Below are 26,170 nucleotides of genomic sequence, written 5' to 3' on the forward strand. Positions count from 1 at the left end.
TTTTAAAGCTGTCCACATTTTAGAAGTTTTAAAGGTATTTCTAAAGAGATGAACATAGACTGCACATTGTGTTTACACTTCTCCTGCTCCTTTCCCCCCAGTTCTCTCTGTGACTACACTGCTTTTTTACCCCCATGATTTTAATTCACATAACTCTCCCCTTTTCATTTCTAACACCTTTCTCTCCTGGTCTTTTGAATTTACTCTTTTTCTTTCTGTGCTCCTTGCTCATAATTTGCTAATTTTCTCTAAACTTTAGTTTTCCATGTTCTCCTAAATTCGACACTCCCAAAACTCTCATATTCCCCTTTTCTAGTCTGTTCTTGGCTTTACAGTCCTTTTAAACACTGTTTATATACTGTTGCTGGGGCTTCCATTGCTATATATATATATATATATATATATATGCCTCTATATATTTACACTCTCCTATCAGCCATATCAATCCATCAATTCTATTGCCTAATCTACCACACACTCTTCTTCCTAATTAGTATCATAACCTGAAATCCAATTCTCCAAATAACTTCCCTTTTGGATCCCAGTACTACACATCTGCATTAATCTTTTCACCTTCCATGGCTTGGATCCTTCTAGGTTCATTTATTTTCTGCCCAATATCTCCTTTTCTAATGAGTACATTCTCTGAGCTCCTCAGTATGTACTGCATTATCCTCATCTTCTTCCTAAATGGGCTGCTCTTTTTTTTTTTTTCCCAACTTGATTAAAATATCACCCCTTTTTGTACCCATCACAGCAGCATCACAGAGCCTAATGACAAGAATGAAACAGAGAGCCCTCTCTGCTTGCCAGCCTGGGCTTCCCCTGCCATGTTACTTCCTCATAGCTTGTGGACTTTCTATGGAAATTGTATCTTCCCTAGCGATCCATCAGTGGGATTCACAGAGCCATGGGCATAGGAGGGCAGTGCCTCTTGCACTGCCTGCCCAACGCACTTCAGCTGCGGGTTTCACTCCTGATGGGTTGCACCAGAAGAGGAAGAGTTATCCTCATCCCCATCCTTAGAGCACAGCTGGCTCTGTCCTCTTCTCTTCCTCAGGCAGATTCACTGCCTGCCACGGCACAACCTTTGGCACAAAGCGAGGCAGGATTTGGCCCCAAATCAAAGACCTCACCAATGTGTCATACGAGTTAGCATGAGTGTCTGTGCTGGGGAAGGGCTAAGAGCTAGAATAGCAAGGGTATTTCAGGTCAGGCCTGAGGCGAATTAGCAGACAAGTTGTGAAGCTTACACAACATGTGGCCACATTATGTGTGGCTCCAGTCAGCGCTAATAGCCTGTCATTGAGCTCCACGTTTAAACAATTTGAGCAAACAGCAAACACAGAGGATGGGAGGAGGGAAAAAGACCTTCGAGGAATAAGAAAGATCAGGCTACTTATATACTTGACAAGCAAATATTGTAGCAGTGAGGACAACGGAGTATCTATTAGGTAGTTAGAGACACAACCCAGCTCCTACCATGCGAAAGTAACACAACACAAAACCAAAAATATACAATTTGTCAAATTTTAAAATTCACTTGGCTAGCAGTTTTTCAAGCTACAATGGAAACCAGTTTTTGGTTTAGGCTGTATCTGATCATGTGCATTTTAATAGAGAAAAAAATAAAATAGGTATGGTTTTGGTTTAACAGCAAGGAAACTAAAACGGGGGAACAGAAGGAAAAAGAAAAAAACAGTTTTAGTAACAACAAAGAGTAAACTTCAACCATATCCATATAAGTAACATTGATACTAGTGTTGGGAAGTAAATATAAAACATTTTATAACAGAACTTAGAAACCATACTCCACTGTTTAGTATGAAAATAATAGCCTTTCGAGCCAGTCCTGTTAAGAGCGCTTATTTAATCCAGTGCAGAATTGGCTATGAAACCATCCACTCTACCATGGGAATGCTTAGCTCAGTATCTGGTAGGTTGCCAGCCTTTTAAAATGTTTTTGTGTTGGTTTAATGATTGTTCCCATATGAGCACTGATGGTAAGGGTTGACATTAATTAAAATACTAAGTCATCAGAGCTTGCATTGTGGGGAGAGAGAGAATGGGCTGGATCCAATTGTCCCCAAGGTTTCTTCGGCCTTCCACATTTTTCTCTTAGCTGCACCATACGTGCCAAGTATCCTTTTAGCAGAGGTGTAACAATGTAAACAGACTGCCTCCACAAATACAATCTTTGTAAGTTTTTCACATACTTCCATTTAACTGATTAGAGGACAGTCATTAAAATCAGCTAATCATGCAATGTGGCTGTGTTCTGAATGCTAAACAAAATGCCTTAATGAAAGAGGATTTTAAAACAGTGTCTACTTCTCTATTTATTTTTACTGTGTACTCAGTGGCACACAATACAGTACGAATTCTGGGCCTTATCCTCATTAACCTCAAAACTCGTTATCTCATATAAAAACAGGCCCTTTCCATAGAGAGTGTTGTAAAAGGTATGAAAAAACCAAATTAGAGTTGTATTTTGGCACACACTCTGGACACATGATGAAGTATTTCACTTAGAACTGTGAAATTAAACCAGAATAACATGAAATCCTGCTAAAATGATTTTAGCATCATTCAGACAGAATAGTTATCCTTATTCATTTCTCTCATTTTATTAAACAATTACTCAAGATCCAGATCTTCAAAGACACGCAAATAGGAAAAAGTCACTTAACACTTGGGAGTCCTCAAAAGGCCCCCTCAAAAATGAGTAAACAGGCTGAGTTCTTCTACTCCCATCCATTCAGCAAGCCTGTATTTTCATGCTCCTGGCAGGGGCTTAATACTGCAGAGAGCAAGAATGCAAGACAAAGTTTATTCTACATATAACATGATCAATAGCCTAAGAATGAAGACTTCTGGCTTGACCAATGTGAAGAAGCAAGCTGAGCCTACATAAATGCAATGGGACATTTTCACAGTAAGCAATATATATCGTAAAGAAGACTGCTGGTCTCCTAAAAGATAGAGCAACCCTTTCTATATACAAATTGCATTTGCTCCTTTGGATCAGCAGTCACGTGAATCTGCAACTTTGGGTCACCTCTATCTTGGTGAAAACCAAAATCTAAATGAGGTGCCTGAAAGCAGCTACCACCCCAGCTCATTCACCAGCACATAGCATGGTGCTCACACTGCTTCCCATCACAGCATGGGGGCTGCGTAAGAGAAATCCTCATCTCTGAATATCTGCAACCACCACTGTGGGTTGCACATACAAACATTGCTCCTTTACCTTGTTTGTGGACAGACACAGACCTTCTCTGCTGCCCTGATGTCAAACAGGGGGGCAGGTGTTTTAGACCACCACAGATTTCAGTGACGGCAAACCCTGGAATATGGGAACACTCTTTGGCTTTTTGGTGTGAATGTTCTCTGAAAAATCTTCCCATATAAATAAACTACCTGGTCTTTGAGTCATTCAGGAGCTTATCTATGTAATGCAGAAGAGCCAGAGCAGGCAATGTCGTCGTACCTGAGGGCAGGAGATCTAATGCTCTCCTGAGGCTTGTCTTCAGTGGAGCCATCTATGGACACAAGGTTAAAAGGCATTGGGTGGTTTAAAATTATTTTTATTTTAAACTCATGGGTTTAGGTTCGGGGGGGGGGAGGAGTTTGGGGGGGAGAAGGCGGAGAGGGGAGGTTATTTGTTTTTCTGGCGGAGTTGCCTTTCAGGGTGGTGGTGTTTTTCTGTTTGTTTCTTTTTAAAGGACAGGCAGGCTCGCAGGGATAAGGCAGTGCCCAGACAGCCCCACCAGCCCCTCGACTGCCCGAGTGCAGACTCTCAGCTCAGCCTGGCCGTGGCGGTGCATCGATAAAGCGGGTCCCGCTGCTTCTCTGTGCCCCATCCGAGAGCCGCGGGGAGCCGGGATAGCGCGCACGGGGCCCGGCCCGCAGAGCGGGGGGAAAGCGGGCGGTGAGGGCATCGCTGCGGAGGCCGAGGCCGCGCTCCTGCAGCTCCTTAGAGCTCGCTCCCCCGCCGGTCCCCCGCGCCTCGGGGAGCCGGGAGGGGCCCGCCGTGCCCCGCGGCGGCGGGCGGTCGGAAGCGGCAGCGGCAGCGGCGGGTAATCCGCGGGGCCGGGGCGCGGCGAGTGGGTGGTCCGGGCGGCCGGAGGCGCGGGCTGTCCCCCTGCCCCGGCGCCGGGCCCGGCCCGCTCCCGCTCCCGCAGCTGGGCCGGAGGCGGCCCGCAGACCGCTCTCGGCACATTTCTTCATTTCTCACTTGAGTGCCCTTCTTTAGTTCCCTTTCAACTGCCCACTTTATATCGGCTTCATTACACCACCGCTCCATTTGTGATGTAAATCGGGAAACTCAGGGAAGTTTTTCTTTTGGCCTTGTCTACGGAAGAATACCGAGAGGTATTCAAAACGTATTAACACAAATCAATGGCACCAATAAAAGCAAAATCTCCTTAGCAACATAATCTTGATTGCAAAAGGAGAACTGAGAGCATTTAGCAGAACAGTGGCCCACATGGAATACGCATTTGTCTAGAAGAATGCAGCACAAAGCCTAAAAGAGAGATGCTGAAAAAATCCAAAATTAACTCACACTGAACAGTTACTCTTTTTTTCAGAAGTACACAATTGGCTACATTAAATCTATCGTGCGCTTTTCTGCTCAGCAACATTGTATCATACCGCTTTGCAAGCCCACATTACAACACCCGGAATGCTTCACAGCGCCGGGCAGGAGCACCCCTCCTCACCCGCACGTTGGTACATGAGCATGTCTAACACACCCCTTCATATATGTTAGAGACATTGTACACACACACACATTATAAAGAGGCTGTCAAGACTTCCATACTAGAGTAACCAAAGAGCTTAAGATGTTTCATGCAAGGAAAAGCTGCCGGATGGTGAGAACCAAGGCCGTTCTCGGCATGGCAGAGAGCACAGACTTAACTTTTTGTTCCTAAGGTTCAGGTTAACCAGCATTTCATAGTGGATGGTCTGAAAATAACGTGAATTGCATGGATGGGAATGATTCCTTTCTGAATAGGTGGCATCTGCCTCAACTAGATGGAAACCCTATCTTGAGAGTACACGTGAATAAAACATAAAAGTGTAGAAACAGCTTCGACATTACCATTCAACCATGACAGTACATTTAATAAATCCTACTATCATTAGAGCTTGAAAAGCTTAAAGAACTCAAAATGTGGACTTAATGAAAAACCAGTTTGAAACACTTAGCACAGGCAATGCCTGTAATTTGCTAACTCCAGTCCTAGAGTCATCTAAATTACCCTAAATCATTTTCTCTCCCCTCTCACCCACCCACCCCCTACCCCCCCCCCCCCCCCCCCGCCCATTTAGACTAAAAGTATCAACTGGAAGTAAGATGAGACCATTGCACAATACAGCAGTTTCTCAGGTTTTTCCCCTTCTTCCTCTCCCTACCACGCCCTCCCCCAACACAGATGAAAAACGGTAAGGCTTAGTAGATAGGTTAACAATTATTTTATTAGTTTATGACACATACAACTTAAGAAATGCTTTAAAAAAAGTTATATTGGAGTCCATTCCAATCCTGGGTCAGGTCAGGAAAAACCGATGTCGATGTATTAAATAATATTCTATAATTCAACAATAGATTAGCCTCAGTAATTTAGCAGACATGGTTAAATATTCTTAAATATGCATATATACAATTGTGCAGCCTTTAAAAAGTCCTTTTATTCCTAGCTTCTCCTCCCAAAGCTGTGCACCCTGTGAACACAGTACTGGCTTCTAAGCTTTGAGTCTCTCACCCAGACTTAGGATATTTGAAGAGGAATGTTACAACAGTGGAAATTGCAGCAACCCTATCTTTCTAACCTCTTTGTGAGAGGAGAGATGCCCAACAGGCAAAATTAACATCAAGGCTCTCTAGAAGTAGCAGCTTCTGTAATATCCAGTTTTAGGTTAAATTATTGCTTACACATTTTCTGCTTGAAACGGATTTTTAACATACTCCAAAATACTGGGGTTTAAGTTTTCTCTCTTGATGGCAACATCCTTTCAGTGACTTATTTACCATTACTGCTTCATATATTTAACAGGTCTTTCCTAAGCACACACAGTCTGATGCAATTCTCTGCAAATTCTTTCAAAGCAACATGAGTTACACAGGTCTAATTTAGCACACAACATTTAGGCACTGTTTTGTAGTTTACTACTCTCTTTCAAATTTGTTTGGAATGAGTTCATATCCTGATTGCCATACTCCATCCTTTACGAAAACAAGAATCTGGGTTACACTTTTCAAATCAGGAACTACTTGCATTCATGTTATCTCACTGAACCAAACTGTTCATTGACAATATTAACCAGTAGGTACACTGCATATCCTAACAAGTTAGAAAGCCTGCTGCTAGCAGAAACGGATCAGAGATTAACACTTGGAGTGGATGAGTTAGATATTTATATCAGCACAATGAAACCAGTTTGAACATACAGCCAAAAAACTGATAAAAATATCAAGTTATATTGCATCGGGGTATCTTGAAACATTTCTAAATGTGACTCAAAAAATGTATTATAAACCTAAAATACTGTAACAAAAAAAAGTCTTCAGCTGACTACTAAGCCTAGTTTTCAACTCGAGGCAAAGTAACTTTCAATTATTAAGCTATATATGAGGAGCAAACAACAACAAAAAAGCATGTTTCAATAAACATTATAAAAATCTACTATTTGTGCCCTAAAAGTGAGCAGTTGTCAATGGTTCCCTTCTCTGTAAAAACTGCAATTAACTACAAAAGTCTTACTTACCTGAACTTAAATTGTACTAACTGGATCCTACTTGTGGGCCTTCAATATACTGTCACATGACAGGAGCTGTCTGGACAAGTCAAGAATTTCCTTTGGAAACAATTAGCCATGCATTACAGGCTCCAGCTTAGGAAAAGTCTGTTCTGCACTCACAGTGCAGCTCTCATCAGCAATGCCATTTTGGTCTGGCTATTTTAAATGAAGAGATGCTGAGTTTAGAAGGATGCTTACCTTCTGCATTATTATTCTGTATGATAGCAAAATTGTCTATCAACCAGAGCATAAATCATAATTAATAACCCACTTATCAAAATAAAAAAAGTGAACAGAAGGTAACACAGTCTACATAATTACTGAAATGGACTACTAGCTTTTGCTTAACTTGCATCATTCAATACCATTTAATTCAGTTCAAAACTGTTTTCTGTCATACTCACAGAACTCTAAACCTAATCCCCAAATCCAATCTTTTGGGTGTTGCTTCTCCTAATTCCTATGTTTCATCTTTTGCCTCATTAAATTGTTCCTACCGGTCTGTTGTATTTTGAGGAGTCAAGCATTTATGAATCCTTTTTCAAGAAAATAAATCTTAATGGGATATTAATGACATAAACCAGAAGACTTTTTTTTAAAAGGACAACTTCCATGAAAACGTAAAATGTAATTTTATAAAAGATGTGTATTACCCAGGTGTTATGTGGTAGGGATACATACACCAGCACAAGTGTCAACATATGAAGTTTCATGCAAGGAATCAGGGGGTTTTACATTTTCAAACATAGTTTCTAATCTAGCCCACACTGACTGAAGCATCAATGTGCAGAAAGATGAAAGTTCAAAAATTAATGAACTGCGAAGTACTGTTACCAACAAGACAATACAAATGGGTATCTAATGAAGAATAAATGCATGTTTTCAGCAATGAAATTTTTTCTCTGCTAGCGTACTTCTCCCCTTGAAATTATTTTACTTCCTCAAGAAGAATGATACTGTTTTCTTAGTATACCAGTATCCCCTTATTCACCCAGCCTACAGAGGGAACTTTACAAAGAATAAACACAGGAATTAAGAAGGTAGCACCATTAGAAATAATCACTGCATCCAAATCAGAAAAAAAAACCCCTTCATTTATCCTTATCCAACATACTTTGACATTCAGCAGCGTAGTAATACACGGTAAAAGAAGCTCTCATAATTGTATATTGGTAACATTCATAATGGTCATGCATATTACAATCAAGTTTCTAGGGTGACATTTGCAGAGTAAGCCTTCATGCAGATAGGCATTCAGCTCATTAACTCCATTTTCATATTTCCTATTAGTCCCTGAGAAGTTAATATTTCTACCTACAATATGGCTATTAAAGGCATTATAATGATCATACACTTAGCTGTTTGTCATGGAAATGCAACGTGGCTATAGGGAGAAGCACAGAAACTACAGCAAATTAGCAGTGATGAATACAGATTTCTGAAATGCTTTCTTTTCATAAGCAAGGTTGCTGAAGAGCAACATAAATTATTTTAGTTACAGATACAAAAATAGCCAGCGCCACGTACCCTTAATAAGTCACTACTATGAATCCAAGACATCTGAGGCTCTGAGACCTCTCTAATTGAGCATTTCCTTTACACAAAATCATCTGGATTTTGACCTAATGTAGGGTCATCATGATCCTTCTTTCAATTACTCAACAGCAGTGCTGGGAGAACTTAAAAGAACCAGGGATTTTCTTTGCTTAACAAGTCTTTTGCCTCTTCAATTAAAGTGATCTTTTTAAACTGTTCAGAATTCAAATGGGGTTTTTGGTGGACAATTTGCATTATTGCCAGCTGCTCAAAACCCATAAACTAGGGCTCCAAAACAAGGGGACCAATTTAAAATTAAGACTTTAGGGTAGGGGGTGGAGGGAAGGGAATAAAGACAAGTTCTTTTTCCTTGGCTCCTGGATTCTAAGCAGTTACAGATTGCATTTTAAAGCTCTTCCTACAATCTTTGGGATTAAACAATGACTTTTGGAAAAAAAAAAAATTAAAACTGACTTTTAAGTAAGCCTGTATCTGAGAGATAGAGTACTTCATTTAAACACCATGGTCTTGAGAATTACAAAAACATATAATTTAACAAATTGATTTACAGATTATAATTTACATCTAAGTACTGTAAAGCATTCTTACTATCTATTCTACTTGGGTTTAAGTATCATGGGGAATTTTGGATTTGCATAAATAGTTTATTAAAATTACTCTTATTGACCTATCACAAAAAATTTACTGACTTCCTGTAACCTATCTCCATAAACACTTTCATTTCTGGTGAACCTTGCCAATCCCAATATAAACTTCAAGTTACAGCTATTTAACAACAGATGAGCTCTTCAGAATTCTTCACATAGGGTCAGACAGAAGGTTCTTTTCCCTCAGAATTTATTTCCACCTATCACTAAGAAATAAAAAGAATTTGTTGCTATTCTATTACAGTAAGAAAGAAACCTTTATTCAGTTAAGGGCAACTATATCTAAAAATAGTATTTAGCTCTCACAGGGATTCATTGATGCCTTCACCATTAGTTTAGCAGGCTAAAGATGAAACACGCACAATTAGCATCATTTGCTAAATGATTAATATCAACTTGATACCTAACTTAACTGTTCAAGGAAATTTGAGCTAGGTAAGATTATTTGTAGGAATTGCTGAGTTGCAAGAAGCTGAACAAGTTAGTAAAATGTAATAGTTATTTTAGCAAAGAGTAGGCTGTGTCCTGGAAGTCCTGCTATAGCTTCTGGTCTGCTCAAACTGTGCAATTTCATTCTTCGCCAAGTGGACAAAAAAGGTAATATATGTCCTCTCACTAGCAATCAAAATAAATAGATTTAGTATTTCAGAAGCAACATCAAAAGAAAATCCTGACAACTGCCGTAGGCATTAAAGAGTTGATTAAAGCTCCTGCCGTCTTCAACTTCCATCATTGTAATTAATGAATTGAAAGGGATTGTATGAAAATGTTTTGTAACATTCTTACTAGGTGAGTGTACTACTTCTTCAGGAGTGTACCACTTCTGAGATAAAACTCATCTGTCTATATAGGCAGTTTCTCAAGTTTCCTGATTATATTTTAAGTCAGAGACATTGTTTTAATAAAATATCCAAAATACTTTTTGAGGGAGTAAGTCTGGCCTCCTTGCAAAGGGATTTAACTTTTTAATTGCTCAGAGCTCTACTTTAGATCTCTGTATTATTTCTTAAAGAGAAAGTCACAGCCAAAATACAGAAATGCCTGCTAACCAAGCCCACGACTGCTGATGCACCCAGAAGTAGACAAGATCTTAGCTATCACTACCATTAACGTGGAAGCTTTACTAATGGGATACTCTGTAAACCTGTAAGCCACACTCTATTCACTGCTCTGGTCTCAGCACACATCACACCCAAAGCAGCTTTACTGTCGGTGGGTTTGGGTGCTGCTGGCAAGGTAGCTGTGGACATGGACAGAACATAGCATGGGAAGTTTGGGCAGTAGACCAAGGCAAATAGCTGCTATGAATAGCTGCTATGAATATATCATAAGCCATATCTTCCACTAGAGTGGAAGGATAGGTTTCCACACCAGTGGAAAACTGCATCCATGACACAAGGTATTTGTATAGTCAAACAAAAATTTTTATAAAATCTAGGCCTCATATGATCCAATATTCATTTTATTGAAAACTGACACTAAAAGAAACCAGTATGTATTTCTGGTCATCAGTATTTATCACCAGTTATCACTTCTGTTCAATTCCAACCTCTCCTCTGTACCTCTAACCTCCCCAGTCTCTGCTGCCATCAATGTTAGGCTTCTGTCCTTTCACAGGCTGAAACTAGTCCAAGGTTATAATTACTACTACTGGGTGAGAGAAGGAGTAGAGCAGACTCAGATTTGTACTGAAGAAGAGGCTGAAATTGATTTTTAGAAAATTATAAACAGTTACTTTGTAGAGAAACCATTGGTGGCACTCAGAAGAGTGAGGCCAGCACAAAACTGGGATTTTTTGATTAAAAATCATACTCCGTCAAGTCAAAGAAACACACTTGTAGGCTTGTATGAAAAGCATAGCTGAGCTATTTTCCAAGTGGAATAGCTATTTTCAAAGCACAAATCCACAGACAAAAGCTGAGCAAAGGATGGATTTTGAGAACAGATACAGAAGGCTTAGATTTAAGAAAACTTAAAAACTTTCTCGACCACTCCCACAATGAACAATTTAGGAATGTAATACTCACTAGAGAATATTTTACAGAGAATAAATATTTTGAAGACATAGAAAAATAGTTCACAGCATCAAGGTACCTGTAATACATTACCTTGAAATAAAACTTGTATTTAAAAGATTAAAAAGAGAAGACTATTCTTTTATCAACTTTTCATTCATACAAATATTAAGCAGAGTATATCTGGTTTTTTCATATATTCACATTATTGCTTGCTAACACAACTGTACAAGGAACATGTTCTTAACTTACATCAATTTTGTGTACAGTAATTTTAGGTACCTAAAGCAAATTTTAAAATATGAGTTGCAATTAAAAAAAACCCAAAAGCTATGTGTGAAGATATGTACAACTAAAGCATAATCAGAAGAAATGAAATACAACTGGCCTGACCCAAGCGTACATCACATATCCAGTTAAAAAATGTCTTATACTTGTGCAGAAAATAACCTTTGTAAACCAAAATGAGCAAAAAAAAGGGTGCAATAAATAACTGCGTAATTTAAACTTACACTGTTGCCCAGTGCACCCTGCTTTGATTACTTTTAATACATGGCATTTTCATCTGGAACTGCACTGTTCAAGAATTTTTCAATAACTTTATTTCTGCGTATGTGGCTTCAAAATAAATTAAAAACCCCACGAAAAGTCTTCTTGGACAATTAAGTTTTAGTAAAACAAGTCCTTCTGCACCCCTGTGTACAGGATCTGGTAAACAGTATGAATAAAGCTGGCATATGGCAACTGAATTAAAACAGCTACATTATAAAATGCAATAATAATATACTTTTGTGATCTTGAGTTCTACTAACCAGATGCATGCAATTCTCTCAGTGACTCTTCTAGTCTGAGTAAAATAATTCCACTTGGCTGCCTTTTTTTTTTTTTTTAACTTTTTAAAGCCAAATTTTTTCAGAACCAGCTGACAGGACTTCTTCATGAAAAGAATAGAGGTTTCTACTAACAACATCTGGGTTCCAAAAATCACAGTTTCAAAAAGAACTTTGTCTCCTTCTTTTGCTGGAAGAGACTAGTCAACATCCCAAAAAGAAATAAAAGTATTTACAATTGACTAGCCACTGACAGAAGTTTAGGGATATCTTAGAAGGAACTTCAGCATGTAAATGAATGACTAAAGGGATTTACACAATGTACAGTCAATCAGTTGTATCATATTGGGATAAAAAAATACCTGTTCACTTGTGTATCATTTTCAGCTGTGTATTTATAGTAATATATATGTACACACGCGCGCGCACACATATAAAAGACTCTTTTGAAAACCAAGATATATTAATAAACAGAAGTAGCAAAAGTAAAAATAACTTAAGTAGTAATTAACATTTGTGTGAAATTCCTTTGCAGAGTTTGACCAAATGCAACTTAGAACACATTCTTATTAAAAAAGCACAAAAAACAACTAACCAACCAACCAAAAAAAAAAAAAAAAACCACAAAAAACCAAACACAAAAAAACCAAAACAAACAAAAAAAGAATGAAAACACCACAAGATTCTGTAGAACCAATGCTATGTCACTACCAGGAGAGCACCAAGCAAGGCACCATTGGAAAGACAACATACTTGAATAAGTCTCTATAAATAAATCAAATGCTAATCTGGTCGAAAAATCGGTGTCTTTGGTAAAAATTCTATAAGGATGACCTGTTTAAAAAGAAAACAAATATGTGTTAAAGATGGCAGCAATCCTATTATCTATCACAATGATAATTCACATGGTTTTGGGTGGTTATTTTTAGTATATCAAGTTGTGATGAAAAGCAAAAATCACGGCACTTGTCTCAGGTAGGAGACCATTAGAAAAGTCATCTATGATAATTGGTTTGGGGTAGAAAACCAATACTCAAAGAATCAAATTCAACTGGAAAAGTTTGCCTACTGATACGAGACACAAAAACAAACTGAAGTAAGCTAATTATGTTAGAGAATTATTATGTAGTAATTTATTCATTGGGAAAAATTATGAAAGACATAAATGCATTCATTAAAAAAAAACAAAACAAAAACCTCCTGAATGCACAATGCATGAAAAGTTAATTTTCAATTGCACTTCCACTTACTTCAGAATTGTTGCCACTTAATACAGGATTCTAAATCATGTTTATAGTTCAATACCTGTATAAAAAAGTGTATCAACTTTTGCAAAGCTCCCATATCTACAAATGTTCAAGTAGTTAACAAGAACTTGACTAATGCTTTTGCATGATTATTCTTATGGTCTCAATTCAAATCTAAACTATGTTTTTCTGAGCTAAGTACACTATAGGGTCCACTCCAGAACACAATCCAAGTATTTTCCTCCTTTAAATAGGAAGCTTAAAGAAAATGTTCACTTGTGCATGTTCTTCCTTCAGAGACAGTCATAACACAGCAGTGTGATCTGACTTAGAAACAAATAAATGCATCTGGTAACATAAATAAGGATTTTATTTATTTTAAAGGGAAACTCACCGTTCTAAGAAGTTAAAAATTATTTCTCAATGCTTTTGATTCTAAAGGAGAATACAACTTAGCTGCTTAGAGAATTAAGACTTCTATCTCTGCAAGCATACCAAGCCTCAGAAAACAAGTAAGTCTCCGATTTTATTTCTAAGGCATTTTGGAGTAATGAATACTGAAACCAGGTGTACCGGTTTATTTTTTGAGATATTCAGAAGGTACTTATTTTCAGAAGTGATGCAAACTGCTCAAAATCCACTGATCACTGGCCTGAGTCAACCACTGGATTCTGCAGAGATACCAGGGCTTCTAATGCTCAGACAAGGTTTCAAAAGGGGAGAAAGAAGTAAAGCTGGAACACCGTGTTTATACCAAAGGTATAAGATTATCTTGTCTTTCTTTATTTCACTAATTATTTATTTAGTTTAACATCTATTACAGTGGATTTCAAACCTCATTCAGCAAAGCACCAAGTTTTGGGTACAAGAGTCTAACTTAAATAATCTGTTTTGTGAAAAGTTGAGGATAGGAGTTTATTATTTAAAATTAAATCACAATCATATAACGGGCAGTTCTTAAAGACACTGGCAATTTCAGTTCACTGAAAGAAGAAAATGGTACAGTGAAGTTTTGTAAAAATTTTCTCGTTAAGCATATCCAGAGATAATACCAGACACTTTGCAAATTGAAAATAAAATCTTTGATCTTTATCCTGTAAAACTATATGCCCATGCTTATATTCTTATTGTAAGCAGGTCAACTGATTTGGAATTATATTTAATAGAATGAATATTTATCTGTAAATGTTGCTGGGCCATAGTATTTACAAACTCACATTATATTTTTTCCAATTGAATCTGCAGAACATTGGGTTTGACAATGCTTCCTATAAAAAAATAAAAGTTTTCAGCAAAGTATAAACACTTCATTTAGGCAAAGCTTAAGTATACTTTCTGAAATATGTTTTATTCCATTTTCAGTTACACTCATATATCTAACCTAAAAAATTCTGTAGAATAAATGTTACAAAAAGTACTTATTCAGTGAACTGAATAGAGCCATCTGTAAAAAAAGCATTTTGAAGACCTTGTATTTCAGGCAAGAGATAAGATCTAAAGGAGAGACTGGGAAAAGGGGAAGACTAAAAGATAAAGATCATTTGTCTATCATTTTGAACTGTTTAATCACTTTTAGAATTTTTACGTGCATTATAGCTTTGTTGTTCTAAAGAATAGACAAAGTACTGCATAATGGAAGATCACAGACTAAGCTAGAACTAACTCAGCCAATATTTCTCAGAAGCTAATCTTTATTTTTAAAAAGCTAACCTTCCTGTAGCCTACTTACTGAGGCATTAAAAGAAATTACGGAAATTCTAATGTTTCTTACATTTAGCAGCTTAATTTCATCCTATCCTATGTACCTCCAAAATATATTGAAAATGGAAATAAGAACAGCACCAAAAAAGAACAAGTTGCAAGCTAAACAAACTGAAATCCTACACAGGACATCACTCATTTTAAACCACATATAACTTCTCACTGTATATTTCCAAGAAGGGTTTATGGAGTCTCAGCCAACGACTGAAGTAGATTAAAACTCCAGAGACCGATTTAAAAATATTTTAGTGACACCAATTGGAGATAAAGATACTTTCAAGATAGTTGAGGTAAGGGGCAGTTAAAATCTAAAAAGGCTAAAGGTTTCTTAAGCTCCAACAGCTTAGTTGAAAGGTCTTCTTCCATACTTTTGGACTTGATTAGCATTATATAAAATAGCCATATCTGACTTGCTGCGTAACCAAAGTTGTGGTTATTCTTTATACAGCATCTAAAATTTCACACTCCATCAGCACATGTTCAAGCTATTTTATCTTGGCAATTAATTTATTATTTTTCAGAACACAGTGAAGCCTTGTTTTCAAGTCATTCATAACTTTATAAATCAGTCCTGCACATGAAACCATGCATCTGTGAACCGTAGAAAATCCTTGCACTCAGGCGATTAAGCTCCTGACACCTTTACTGATTAATAATCATGAAAAGAATAAGATCAGAAGCAAAATAAATGATCATTTAATAGAGAAACTCACAAAACAGCCCTTTAACTTACATATTCCATCATGTTATTCGTTTCACATTTCCTTTTGCTTAGTCTCCAATGCAAGCACAGCTAGACAAGGAGGAAAGAAAAAGAAGAAAAATGAGCTGTATTTTATTGCAGCACACAGACTAGCCCATTTGTCCACCTTTCATATTTTTCGTTCAACAAAAGCATCTGTTTCCATACTGTGCAATTCAAACTCCAACAGTACGAAGCTGCTCCCTGCGGCACTCACCTTGTGGTATAACCTATTGTTTTCCCATTCTAATAACTTCTCAATCGATCTTCGTGTCTGGAAGACAAATGAGAAAGAATTTTACTCTTGACTGGTTTTAGAAAAACTTTGTTTTGCAGCTGCTTTTGTGTGAAAAGGAGAGAGGTACAGGACAGTGACTGAGTACAGGGTGGTCTGTAGTACCATCAAAACTTGTCGGGTATTAAATAGTATCTAGAACAGAAACAACTTTTTATGATAGCCAAGTAAGTACCTTCAACCACTTTGGAACAAAAACTGTTGTTATGTATGCTCTCTGGTTCTTATGGCAGTTTTAACTTTAAAATCACAGAAATTTCAAAGTGATCTAAGTATAAAAAGCAGGAACACTGCTCCCCTAGGATCAGTGGTCTAAACATACTGCTTCTAAGGTCAGCATTTAAACTCAAAAATGCTGCAAACTATTTTGCAATGCTATAGGTCAAGTGCAAATACACAATACTCTAAATAAAGGAGACATTTTTGTTGCATTTATATCCAGATTTTAGAGAGTGAAAAAGCAAATGCAGAAAGTTATAGTAAATTCCACAAATAAGTATTACTAAGTTTGTGATCTGTATAGAGAGCAAACCCAATATTTAGGATTCTAAAGAAAAGGTTTACTGCCTGTGTCATCCATACTTGACATTTCAGATAGAGAATCCTGAAAGCCGTTCTGCACAGCTTTTTAAGATTATGCGTGCTAGAATTAAAGGACATTCTGTGCTGCAAAGTTTCACAGCATTTTGAATATAATTATTCAGTTATATTTACATTTGAGAAATACATACTGACATTTATGGTCATTTGACTGCCAGAATATATATTGCTTAGCTCTAAATGAGATTTGCTACAGACGGTGAATAAAAAGAGGATAATTCATGGTGCCAGGTGTTAAGATGAGACCAACAGAGCTGCAGGTGCAAAAGGACGGAGCAACGACAAGGACCAAATACAACTTAGTGCAGCTGCAGCTTCCTTACAAGGCAGAGAGGGGTGAGGGGAAAGGATGAGAAAGCATCTTGCTGTTATTACTACAAAATACTAGTACTGTAAATGAACATTAACAAACCAAACTAAATGCTGTCATGAGAAACAAGAATGTCTGAGTAAAATAAAAATTAGACAGCCAATTATTCATTTCCCCCCAAATATTAGCATCTTGGTTTTCAAACATCAGTTTGTCTCTAGTTTAATACTGAAGCAGTTGTGGGGAAACACATCTTAAGCATGTACTGTGGTCACATGATTAAAAATTAGATCACTGCTATCTATCAGTATTCATTACAGCGAATTTTTATTATGTTTTATTTTAAAATCACAAGCCAAGGAATTATCAAAAGGTGGACATACCAGTGACTAATTTATCACATCAATTGGAAATTGAGTATTTTTGGGCTTATTCTTATTATTATGTTTTTAAAGACAGTGCCCTTTAACAATAATCAGTAGACCTCACTTGTTTCTTTGTAAAGATAGCCTTTTAGAGTCTGCTCTCCTTTTAAATGAAAATAGGGCAGCAGTTATGGTCACACTTTTGTTAATTTAGTTGCCAGTCAGCTCCAAATCAAAAGAAAATAAGGCTGCAGAGTGTAATTAACATTCAGTTCAGTCGTTTTGTCCCTTGTCTAGCCCCCAAGCTTTGTTAAAATTGCCATCTGAATGCTGAAGGCTGTAGGGAAATCGATTTGATTCTAATCGCACCATGAAAAGAACATGATCTAACTGCTTTCAGCCCTCCGTAAATCTGTACTAGGTCTTTAGCACAATGCAACTTCCAATTTAAAAAGCACTGAATGTCTCGTCAATGACTTTGTGAAGAAAAAAGAACAAGGAGCAGACATAAAAATTCCAATAGTTGTTTAAGCATTAAAGTTCATTTGCATCACAGCAAACCTGAAAAGGGCTGACCTCTCAAACCGCCTCTCAGGTCTATGAAGTTGTAGCCTTGACAAGCTCACATTGACAGAGCTCATTGACTCTGAAAGGCTACTCTATCAATGGTGAAAAATGGCAATAGGTTCTACTCTGAGCAGGCATCTGCCTGCCCACCCGCTGCTAAACCAATGGCAAAACTGATTCAAAACCTGAATCTACCTTGTAATCTTCCTTTCCAGGACCTTTTAATAATAGATTAAGATCACGATACAATTTAATTTGTTTGCCCCAAAGACTGTGAAAAACATCCAAGCTTTTCAAATTCCAATAAAATTACACCGATATTACAATACATACATATAAATAAGAAATTGATAGGTACTATTAATTGGTTTATTTAAGCAAGAGGACAGTTTAAAGTCATTTGACTAGAATGAGATAAAAATGCAGACCTGAAACCATGCTTCTTTATCTTCCCAGAGCCTTAAATACTACCCTTCCTACAGTATGATCTGGGATAGTCATAGCCCCCAAACACACCACATTATCAATACAGAAATGTTAATGAAAATTAGACTGTAAAATATTTCTGCAAACTCAGAGCTTGGAATAAAAAGAAATGAATTAAACAGCATCACACAATTCACTATAGTAAGTTTTCTTCCTACTTGACAGGTGAAAAAAAGCACTTGCACGTGCAGCTTAATTAATCACTGCTCTTGACATCTCAATGATTTACAGTGAGGAGCAGGTGAGGAGATACAAAACCAGAAAGGAACACTTGATTTGAGTGTAGCATTTCCAGCACACTAGGATGACAAGCTTGTATATTCTATCAATGGTGTACAGAAAAACCCATACAGCAAATTATTTGTTAGCCACAACAAAAGCACAAATTAAGTGGAAGAGAGACTTGCTTATTAGGAAGATTTAATACTACCCAGCTTTTAATTTTTTTTTTCTTAAAAAAAACAGTCCAATATTTGAGCAAAGAAAAAAACTGCAACTCAAGTACACTCTTTAGCATACCAAAGACAAGAAAGTATGCTTTGTAACCTATTTCATGAAAAAAGCAGATTGTCTTTAATGCTATCCACAGAATTTTGTGAAATAGACCTCTTCAACTGTCCAGATGCAATGTTTAATGAAACATTTCTGCAAAACTGGTTCCTTAAAGATATTAGTGTCTAATAGTGCCTTTTGAAAAAATCAAACTACCAAAAAACCCCAAACACAGAAAACACTTCACTAATGCTTATTGCCCTGATTCAGTAAAATGAAGTTTTTCCCTTAGACATGGAAGAAAAAAATTCTAAGCCTAAACATGAACTTTTCATGCAGAAACAAGGATAGTATTGAATATATTACCAAATGCAAGACATTTCTGTTATATCTTTATAGTGTCTATCCAGTTAGCTCCAGATGGAATTTTGATCTGACAGGAAGGCCGTGCAGCAACAGGGCCCCTCTGGCAGTGCACGACCAGGAACACGCACACTACACTAAACCGCGCTAGTGAACGGGCCAAGGCCCTCTCAAGTCCTGCTGTAAATCAGTGAATGACTGGTACAATATTAAACAAAAGGATCTTACATGACTCCCAAAATGGTGCTAATTTGAGTACCTCCCTTTGTCTTTATTATGTGGGGAAACAACATGGATAGCAACAACACGATCCTCCACTAACAACTGTATTCACAGTTATTTGGGAAAAACCAAAGAATCTCCCGCTACGTGCGTTTGATCTTTGACTTCTCACCTGAAAACATGTATACATGGTTCAATATTAGTCCAATAAATAGCATGAGGTTTTCAAATTCCTTCATAAAAAACTTTACTACAATCGAGTATTATTAGTTTTGAATATTGCCCTGAACAAATATACTTTATGCTTAAATTTCAAAATACAAAGAGGCAACTCTAGGCAGACTTTTGTTAGATTCTCACATTGCCATAATTTGTATTATACACCACAGAAAAAAGTCAAAGGATCCTGTCAGAGGTCAGAACTATACTATCTCTGCTCACTCCAAGAGAGAAAGGACAGAAGCAGGAATTTCTATTCATTCTGACTACAAAATTTATACCCAAGTAATTTAGCTACCAGCACAAACGATGAAATAGAAAGTTAGAAGATAACTGAGTCACCTACGCTCACTTTCAACATGCCAGAGTATCCCCCAAGCCAATTTTGAGGCCCATATTGGTACCACAAAAATGCCAAAGCTGTACTCAGAACACACAACTGAATGATGTACATCTGTGCTGAGAATGTCCTCATCTTTAACACTATACCACATGTGAACCAATATAAACTGCAAATTGGTAGGATTCCCATCTTGCTAAGGAATTCTCCATTTGTGAAGGGAAAAGAACACAAAGGTGAAACCTGAGTTGATTTCAGATCCTGACATCCTGGACTACCTGCTTTAGTGCACAGTATTTTGAAAAGGTGTTTGTTCTACTACATAGGTGAACATGGAGATCTTGCATAATTTCTTCTACTAGTATTAGTAGCTAGGGTATATTAGCTCCTATTAGTAGCTAGGATATTTCTTATTTTAGACCATTTTAAGAGTCCTCATCCCAGAATTCACTTCAGCATCCATGCAAGAAAGCAAGCGAAACCCATACTAAACAGAATGAAGAATATCTGGAAATAAATGTAGCAGTCTGTTGCTTTTTGTATGATCTTGAAATAACTGCCTTGTCCAACAAGATTACTATTGCTGCACCTTGCCATACCATATCGATTACTATGTGCAGAAAATGAGTCCAGCCTAAAGCACAGATCAAAGCTCCTGATCACACAGAGAGAAATGCAATCAACAGAATTCTGGAGCAAGAGAACTGACAACACCAAGATGACTTCATGAAACTTCCCATTCTGAAAGACAGCCCTGAGGATATTGTCTCACATGATCCATAAACTAACCCCATTTGTACGGGTCTCAACCCTGGGATGGTACATCACAAAGAGATGAATTTAAAGCTTAGTGAATCAAACCACACCAATTACTTTCTGGAAAGGTCTCTTCCACCACACTGTTTGCTGATATAAAGAGAAGCTCAGTGTTATTTGACACTACTGCATGTAACATTTTTTAGTACCTAAACTCAAGATGATTCCTCAGTTAATTTGGTTGCCTTGATTGTCAAATTCCTCAAGTGTTTAAGAAAGCACTAAAGCCATTAAACATGTGCAGGAGAGAGAGGGTGTACAGAAACATATACTCCATGTATATTATCCAGGAATAAAATTGAGAGGATGTTATAGTATCACCAATGTACCAATTGACAGATACTGAGTATTTTCCAAAGGCATTTTGGCCTGCAGTAGAAACACTTAGCAGAGACAAAATATCAAAGAAAATTCCTAGAAGCTGATTAAACTCTTCTATAAGTTTCCTCTCAAATATACAAAATCTGAAAGATTCAAGATGCTAACTGATATTTTAGCCACTGGATATTTTGGCTGTCCTACAGAGCTAAGCCACCAAATAAGCGTTGTTAACTACTTTCTGTAACGAGGTGACACTGACTAGAGGCAACCATTTGTGAAAACTTCATACTATGGAGAAGCCTTGCAGAAGAAACAGTCTTGACCTTGGCAAAAATAACACACTTCCCTTGAGAAGGCCTTGAAATGTGGTAAAAAAACGCATTTCACAGGCAGACAGATGTTGAACTGATCCATGAAGCATTACGACTACACTTAATGTTGTTACTTGAACTCTTAAATACAGATTTGTAACTCATTCATTCTAGGATTAAATTCTACCTCTGATTCTCTCTCATTATATGGAAACAAAAGCCATGAAGCTCTGATCTCTCCAAGCAAATTATTCAAATCTGGCCATGACAATCTAAAGCATCCACCTCCTGCTGAAGGACATTCTCACAGAAAAGGCCACAGAAAATGAACAAGTAAAATGGAATTGACCGTAACAGGGATGAAAATAGGATCAAATCTCCACCAAATAACTCATCTGGTGTCATTCTCTGTGGGAAATTTTAAACTGAGCAAGAATGGAAATTCCACCTCCATCTCCTCTTTTAAGGTTAGAGAAACGTTAATTTCGGCCCCTGCCATTTATTTCCACAATAATCAGGAGTATGCTATGGAACATAGTTCAAGGCCAGCGTAGGTTGAGAAGCTAAAGGTTCTCTGGTTACATCTCTGTTAAGAAATGAAACTGTGCCCAGAAACATTCCCATTCATTTCAAGCCAGCTGGCAGGGAACAGCTTACATCTCTATCAGTAAGTTTTCATAACCTCCGAACCACTCATAGCGCCTGAAGCATTCTGATAATGCCTGTGAATTGTTACACAATACAGACCCCAGAGACTGCCAGGGACCTTTCTAAAAGTACAAATTATAAAGCACCAATTCCGAAGAACACTCCCAGGTTTCTTTTGTTACTATATAGGAATCCTTTGACTCCTGCTGCTAGGAGTGTCTAAGGACAGTGGCCAAGAATGGAAGAGAAGCTACATGGCCAGAAAGACTGAAAGGCAGCACAACTTGACAAAACTCCATAGAAGACTGTAAAATCCAACACATCACTAGTCTGCAGGCCGAAGAGAATGATCTCTCTCAAAAGGACAGCCTCTACAGTCCCTTGTACATCTAGGGCTGAATCAGAAAAATACAGGTTGATCCTGTAGCTACTTTACCAATATAGAAAAAATACATCTGGTTACTTAGTATTTTCCATCATCATTATTGTTCTAGATTCAGTTATTTATTCCAAAATTCAGCAAAAAATATTTTTATGAGCTGCGCAATTAGAAGTACCTGGTCACTTCACACTTTTTATGTGTTTGGTATGGTACAAGATTTATTAACTCTTTCCATCTTCTCTTTCATAGAACTGCCTCCCTCGTCTTCCCAACTGTTTTGTTAGCAGTAATGGTTCTTGAACTAATATTTTCTTTGTTAAATTATTTTCTTTATGCACAGTGCTTGAGTTACCAAGAGTGCTACACTTTGGCAGAAAATAACATTTTACTGTGATTTGCTTTAATAAAGTGGAAAAGTTAATACTTTCCAGACCTAAGCTACTTTGAGAAAAATCAGGAGAAGAGGCACAGAAATGTGTCACTACTTCACACTTGCCAGAACTTTATTCTGTTTTTCTGTTTTACAGTAACAGTCTAACAAGCTATTGTTCAGTCAAGTGCTTTCTACTTAGTTTAATTTTATCATATAAACTTCAGGTAATTTTGCCTTCTAATTCTTTCCTCAACACTGTTTGCATATGTTCCCTATTTGAGATCATCTTTAAGTTGCTAAAGACAGAATCCTAAATAAACTGATTTCCAAATCTGACAACTAACTAGACCATTTTTAGCATGTTCCTTCAAAATAGCTCTATGCAAATTTCACCCAACTCACACTTGTATTTTCAGGAACATGTCAACCTGGACAGGAAGAGCAATATAAAAAGCAACACTAAACCCAAACCACTACATGATCCCTTTATATACCTTAGCCATCACAATGTAAAAAGGGCTGTAACATGGAAATGTTAATTTTACCCAGATTGTTTTGATTAATATTTTCAGAGATGTAATTCTAATGACAAATGCAATTAAATTTTAAATAGCATTTAGAATATTCACTATACTTCCCAGAGGTACTCTACATTTAGGATTTATATAAAACCTTTATATAAAGAATAAATGAAATAATAAATTTAACTTCAGAATACTTATTTTTGAAGTACTAAAGGGTTTGCATTTATCTATAAAGAAACAAACTAGTATTCTGTGATCTACTTATATCTGTAAGTATTCTTCATGCCAATCTCACTGCCCTGCCCTGCATCAAACAAGTCTGCATATTGAAAAACATGTTAAAATGAGCTGCTCCCACAGCTCATTGTGCACCAACTCACTACTATACCCTTTAGGAAAGCACATGAAAACCTGATAAGCTTTTATAGGGTGCTGTGAAAGAAATAAAATCTGGGGGAAAAAAATAACCACATAGGTATACGCATGATGATTTCACATTTATTTATTCTACAAGCTTTGCTACTTGAAGTTGAGTATACGGAGAACTTAGTGACTCTTCTGACCAAATTATACTGAATGATTTCTAAAGCAAAATATACCAGTCCTGAATCTTCTGATTCTTTAAATTTTCATTTCATAACTAATACAAAAAAAAAAAAAAAAAAAAAAAAAAAAAAAAAAAAAAGGACCTCTGAATAAATTTGAAAACAATGGTCAAGAACGCATATTTGATACATACAAATTCTACTTTAAAAAAGTTGTACTAAGTTGACTAGAGCCAACACAGAGATCATATGTGCTCTGGTTAGGATAAACATAATAAATACATTACAATTTTAAAGATTCTTCCAAACTGAACTACAATGTAAATTGTCATAACAGATACTTCAAAAACAAGGTACCTTTTGTCTTAAGTAATTGCCTTGTGGAACTCCTCAGAAAAGCATTATGCTATTAAGAGTACTTCCAGTGCAAAGTCCCTGGCAGACAGGCATAGGAGAAAAACATACATTTTCTTCAGTTTTGAAAATAAATGTAATGTATTCATAAACTCAATAAACTCATGTAATGTATTTTTAACATCAGTATCATCCATAGACAAGCAAGACTATCAAATTTAAGAAAATTCATTCCAGCTACTTCACCACATATTTAATTTAATCAATACTTTGGAAGTTGTAATTAGCTATGTTTATACAGCACTCTGAACATGTGAACTGCTACGAAAGTGACAACTAATGATGAGGCTTAAGCAGCATTCAGCAGCTTTGTGTGAATTCACAAACAAACAAGTAGCTCTTGAAAGTATTAGTACAGATCACACTGTTAAATATCTAATTCTATTCATTTTAAGAGATTGCCCATGAAGCATTTGAAACATGCAATTTACTTGTACAATACCAGCTTTTAAGAAATCTAGCAGTACTGCAATTCTATCATAGCTTTCATTGTTACTGTTTCTGTTGAAATTATATATCCTATTTACCCATCAGGAACTACAGCATTTAGTTAATACCGAAAATGAGTGCCAATTCATTTGAAAAAGTGGCTTCAAATGGGCACCTCAGCCTGCAGTGCTTTTTGAATTATCATTCACTACGCCATTCTTTTTATTCAAAGAAAAACAACTTAAAGACTTAATGTTCATTTGTACAACCTGGAATTTGTCCCAGAAAGGATGGTGCATTCTATGAGTAAAACTGCTTAAGACATTTATGATCTAGATCTGCAAAGGAGGGACTGTACTTCCTGCAACTTTCTTGCAGCTTTTATTCATTAAAATCAAATCAGGACCACATAAAAGGAGAGATGTAATAAGATACTGAATCAAATAAAACATTTATTTTACTGCTGAAGAGTAGCAGGCTTTTTCCAAATACCTTAGTGCAAATGAAGAAAGGAAACAACACTATACAAAGACTCCAAAACCAGCACTGAAAAGAAAAATTAAGTGCAGGGAAAGCTTTCACTGCATGGAAATGCATTAAAATTATATAATTAACAATTAAACTTACAAACATCTGTGGCTTAATAAATTCCTAGTTTGAAGCACCTGTTGGTTTAAGGAGACAAACCACTACCTTATTTTTCACTGCTCAAAAAGAAGCATGTATTCCCATTACATACAAACTTTCAGTGACTGTAATTTCAGAAATTGTACTTACATTTGTGATAACTTTCCTGTGTTTGAATTTTAAAAGTCAATGAAAGGAGGTAAAAATACAGAATGCAGAGAACCACTAAGAAAATTATTCTAACTCTGAAGCTGCAATTGTTATTTTGTCTACATAAACCCTAAAAAAGAAAAAAATCTTTCTCTGAAAAAGATCCGCAAACTACACCAGCAATTCAAGACCCGGGTAGAGTGATTCAGCCTCATTAAAATGGACATTGCTTATTTGGTCATTCTGAGAAAAATTTCTCTTCTATATTAAAAGTAAGCAATTGTATTGTAGAAACTGTTGTTTCATTTAATAAAATCCTTGAGAAACACTCCCACTTGTTAGTTCACTGTATATGTAATTCAATAAAACAAATTTATTAGTCTTCCATTTCAGTAGAAAAGGGCAAATATGAAGACTTGTATATTTTCATTGTGCAATTAAAACATGATCTGCACAAATTTCAGGATAGGAATGCTCCCATCCTGCTTTCAGAAATCAAACTCTCTAATTGGACAGTCTTGGGAGTCTTTTGTGATCACTGCAGCAAAGGATGTAACACAAGGCAATTCCAAGTAACTGTCCTTTCACTGGGAATCACTTAGGAGGGCTGAACTAGCAAAGTTCTCTGGGTAACACTTCTCAGACAATTGCAAGTAATGTAAAAGAAGCAACCTTTTATTTATTGATCATTTGTTATTGATCATCTGTTATCCTTGTTTTACAGTATGAATATAAGCGGGAAATAATTCATTGTATCTCAAAATT

The 26,170-nt window shown here is 36.7% G+C and overlaps 1 protein-coding gene across 2 annotated transcripts in view; it reads right to left on the bottom strand.

The window, feature by feature from the left end:
* Nucleotides 1-5,466: 5,466 nt before the first annotated feature.
* Nucleotides 5,467-26,170, bottom strand: part of CHIC2 (cysteine rich hydrophobic domain 2) — a 31,168-nt gene continuing 10,464 nt past the window's right edge. Inside the window, exons 4-7 of one of the 2 annotated variants that reach the window (XM_048304635.1) lie at nt 15,824-15,880; nt 15,598-15,657; nt 13,107-13,161; nt 5,467-12,690 (exon numbers count right to left, since the gene is read on the bottom strand). In XM_048304635.1, the coding sequence (XP_048160592.1) occupies nt 13,108-13,161; nt 15,598-15,657; nt 15,824-15,880 (171 nt within the window). In that variant the 3' untranslated portion in view covers nt 5,467-12,690; nt 13,107. The remainder of the gene's footprint in view (nt 12,691-13,106; nt 13,162-15,597; nt 15,658-15,823; nt 15,881-26,170) is intronic. The other variant, XM_048304636.1, reaches the window with a different exon arrangement.

The sequence above is a fragment of the Corvus hawaiiensis genome, chromosome 5 (assembly GCF_020740725.1).
Source record: "Corvus hawaiiensis isolate bCorHaw1 chromosome 5, bCorHaw1.pri.cur, whole genome shotgun sequence".
Classification (NCBI taxonomy): domain Eukaryota; kingdom Metazoa; phylum Chordata; class Aves; order Passeriformes; family Corvidae; genus Corvus; species Corvus hawaiiensis.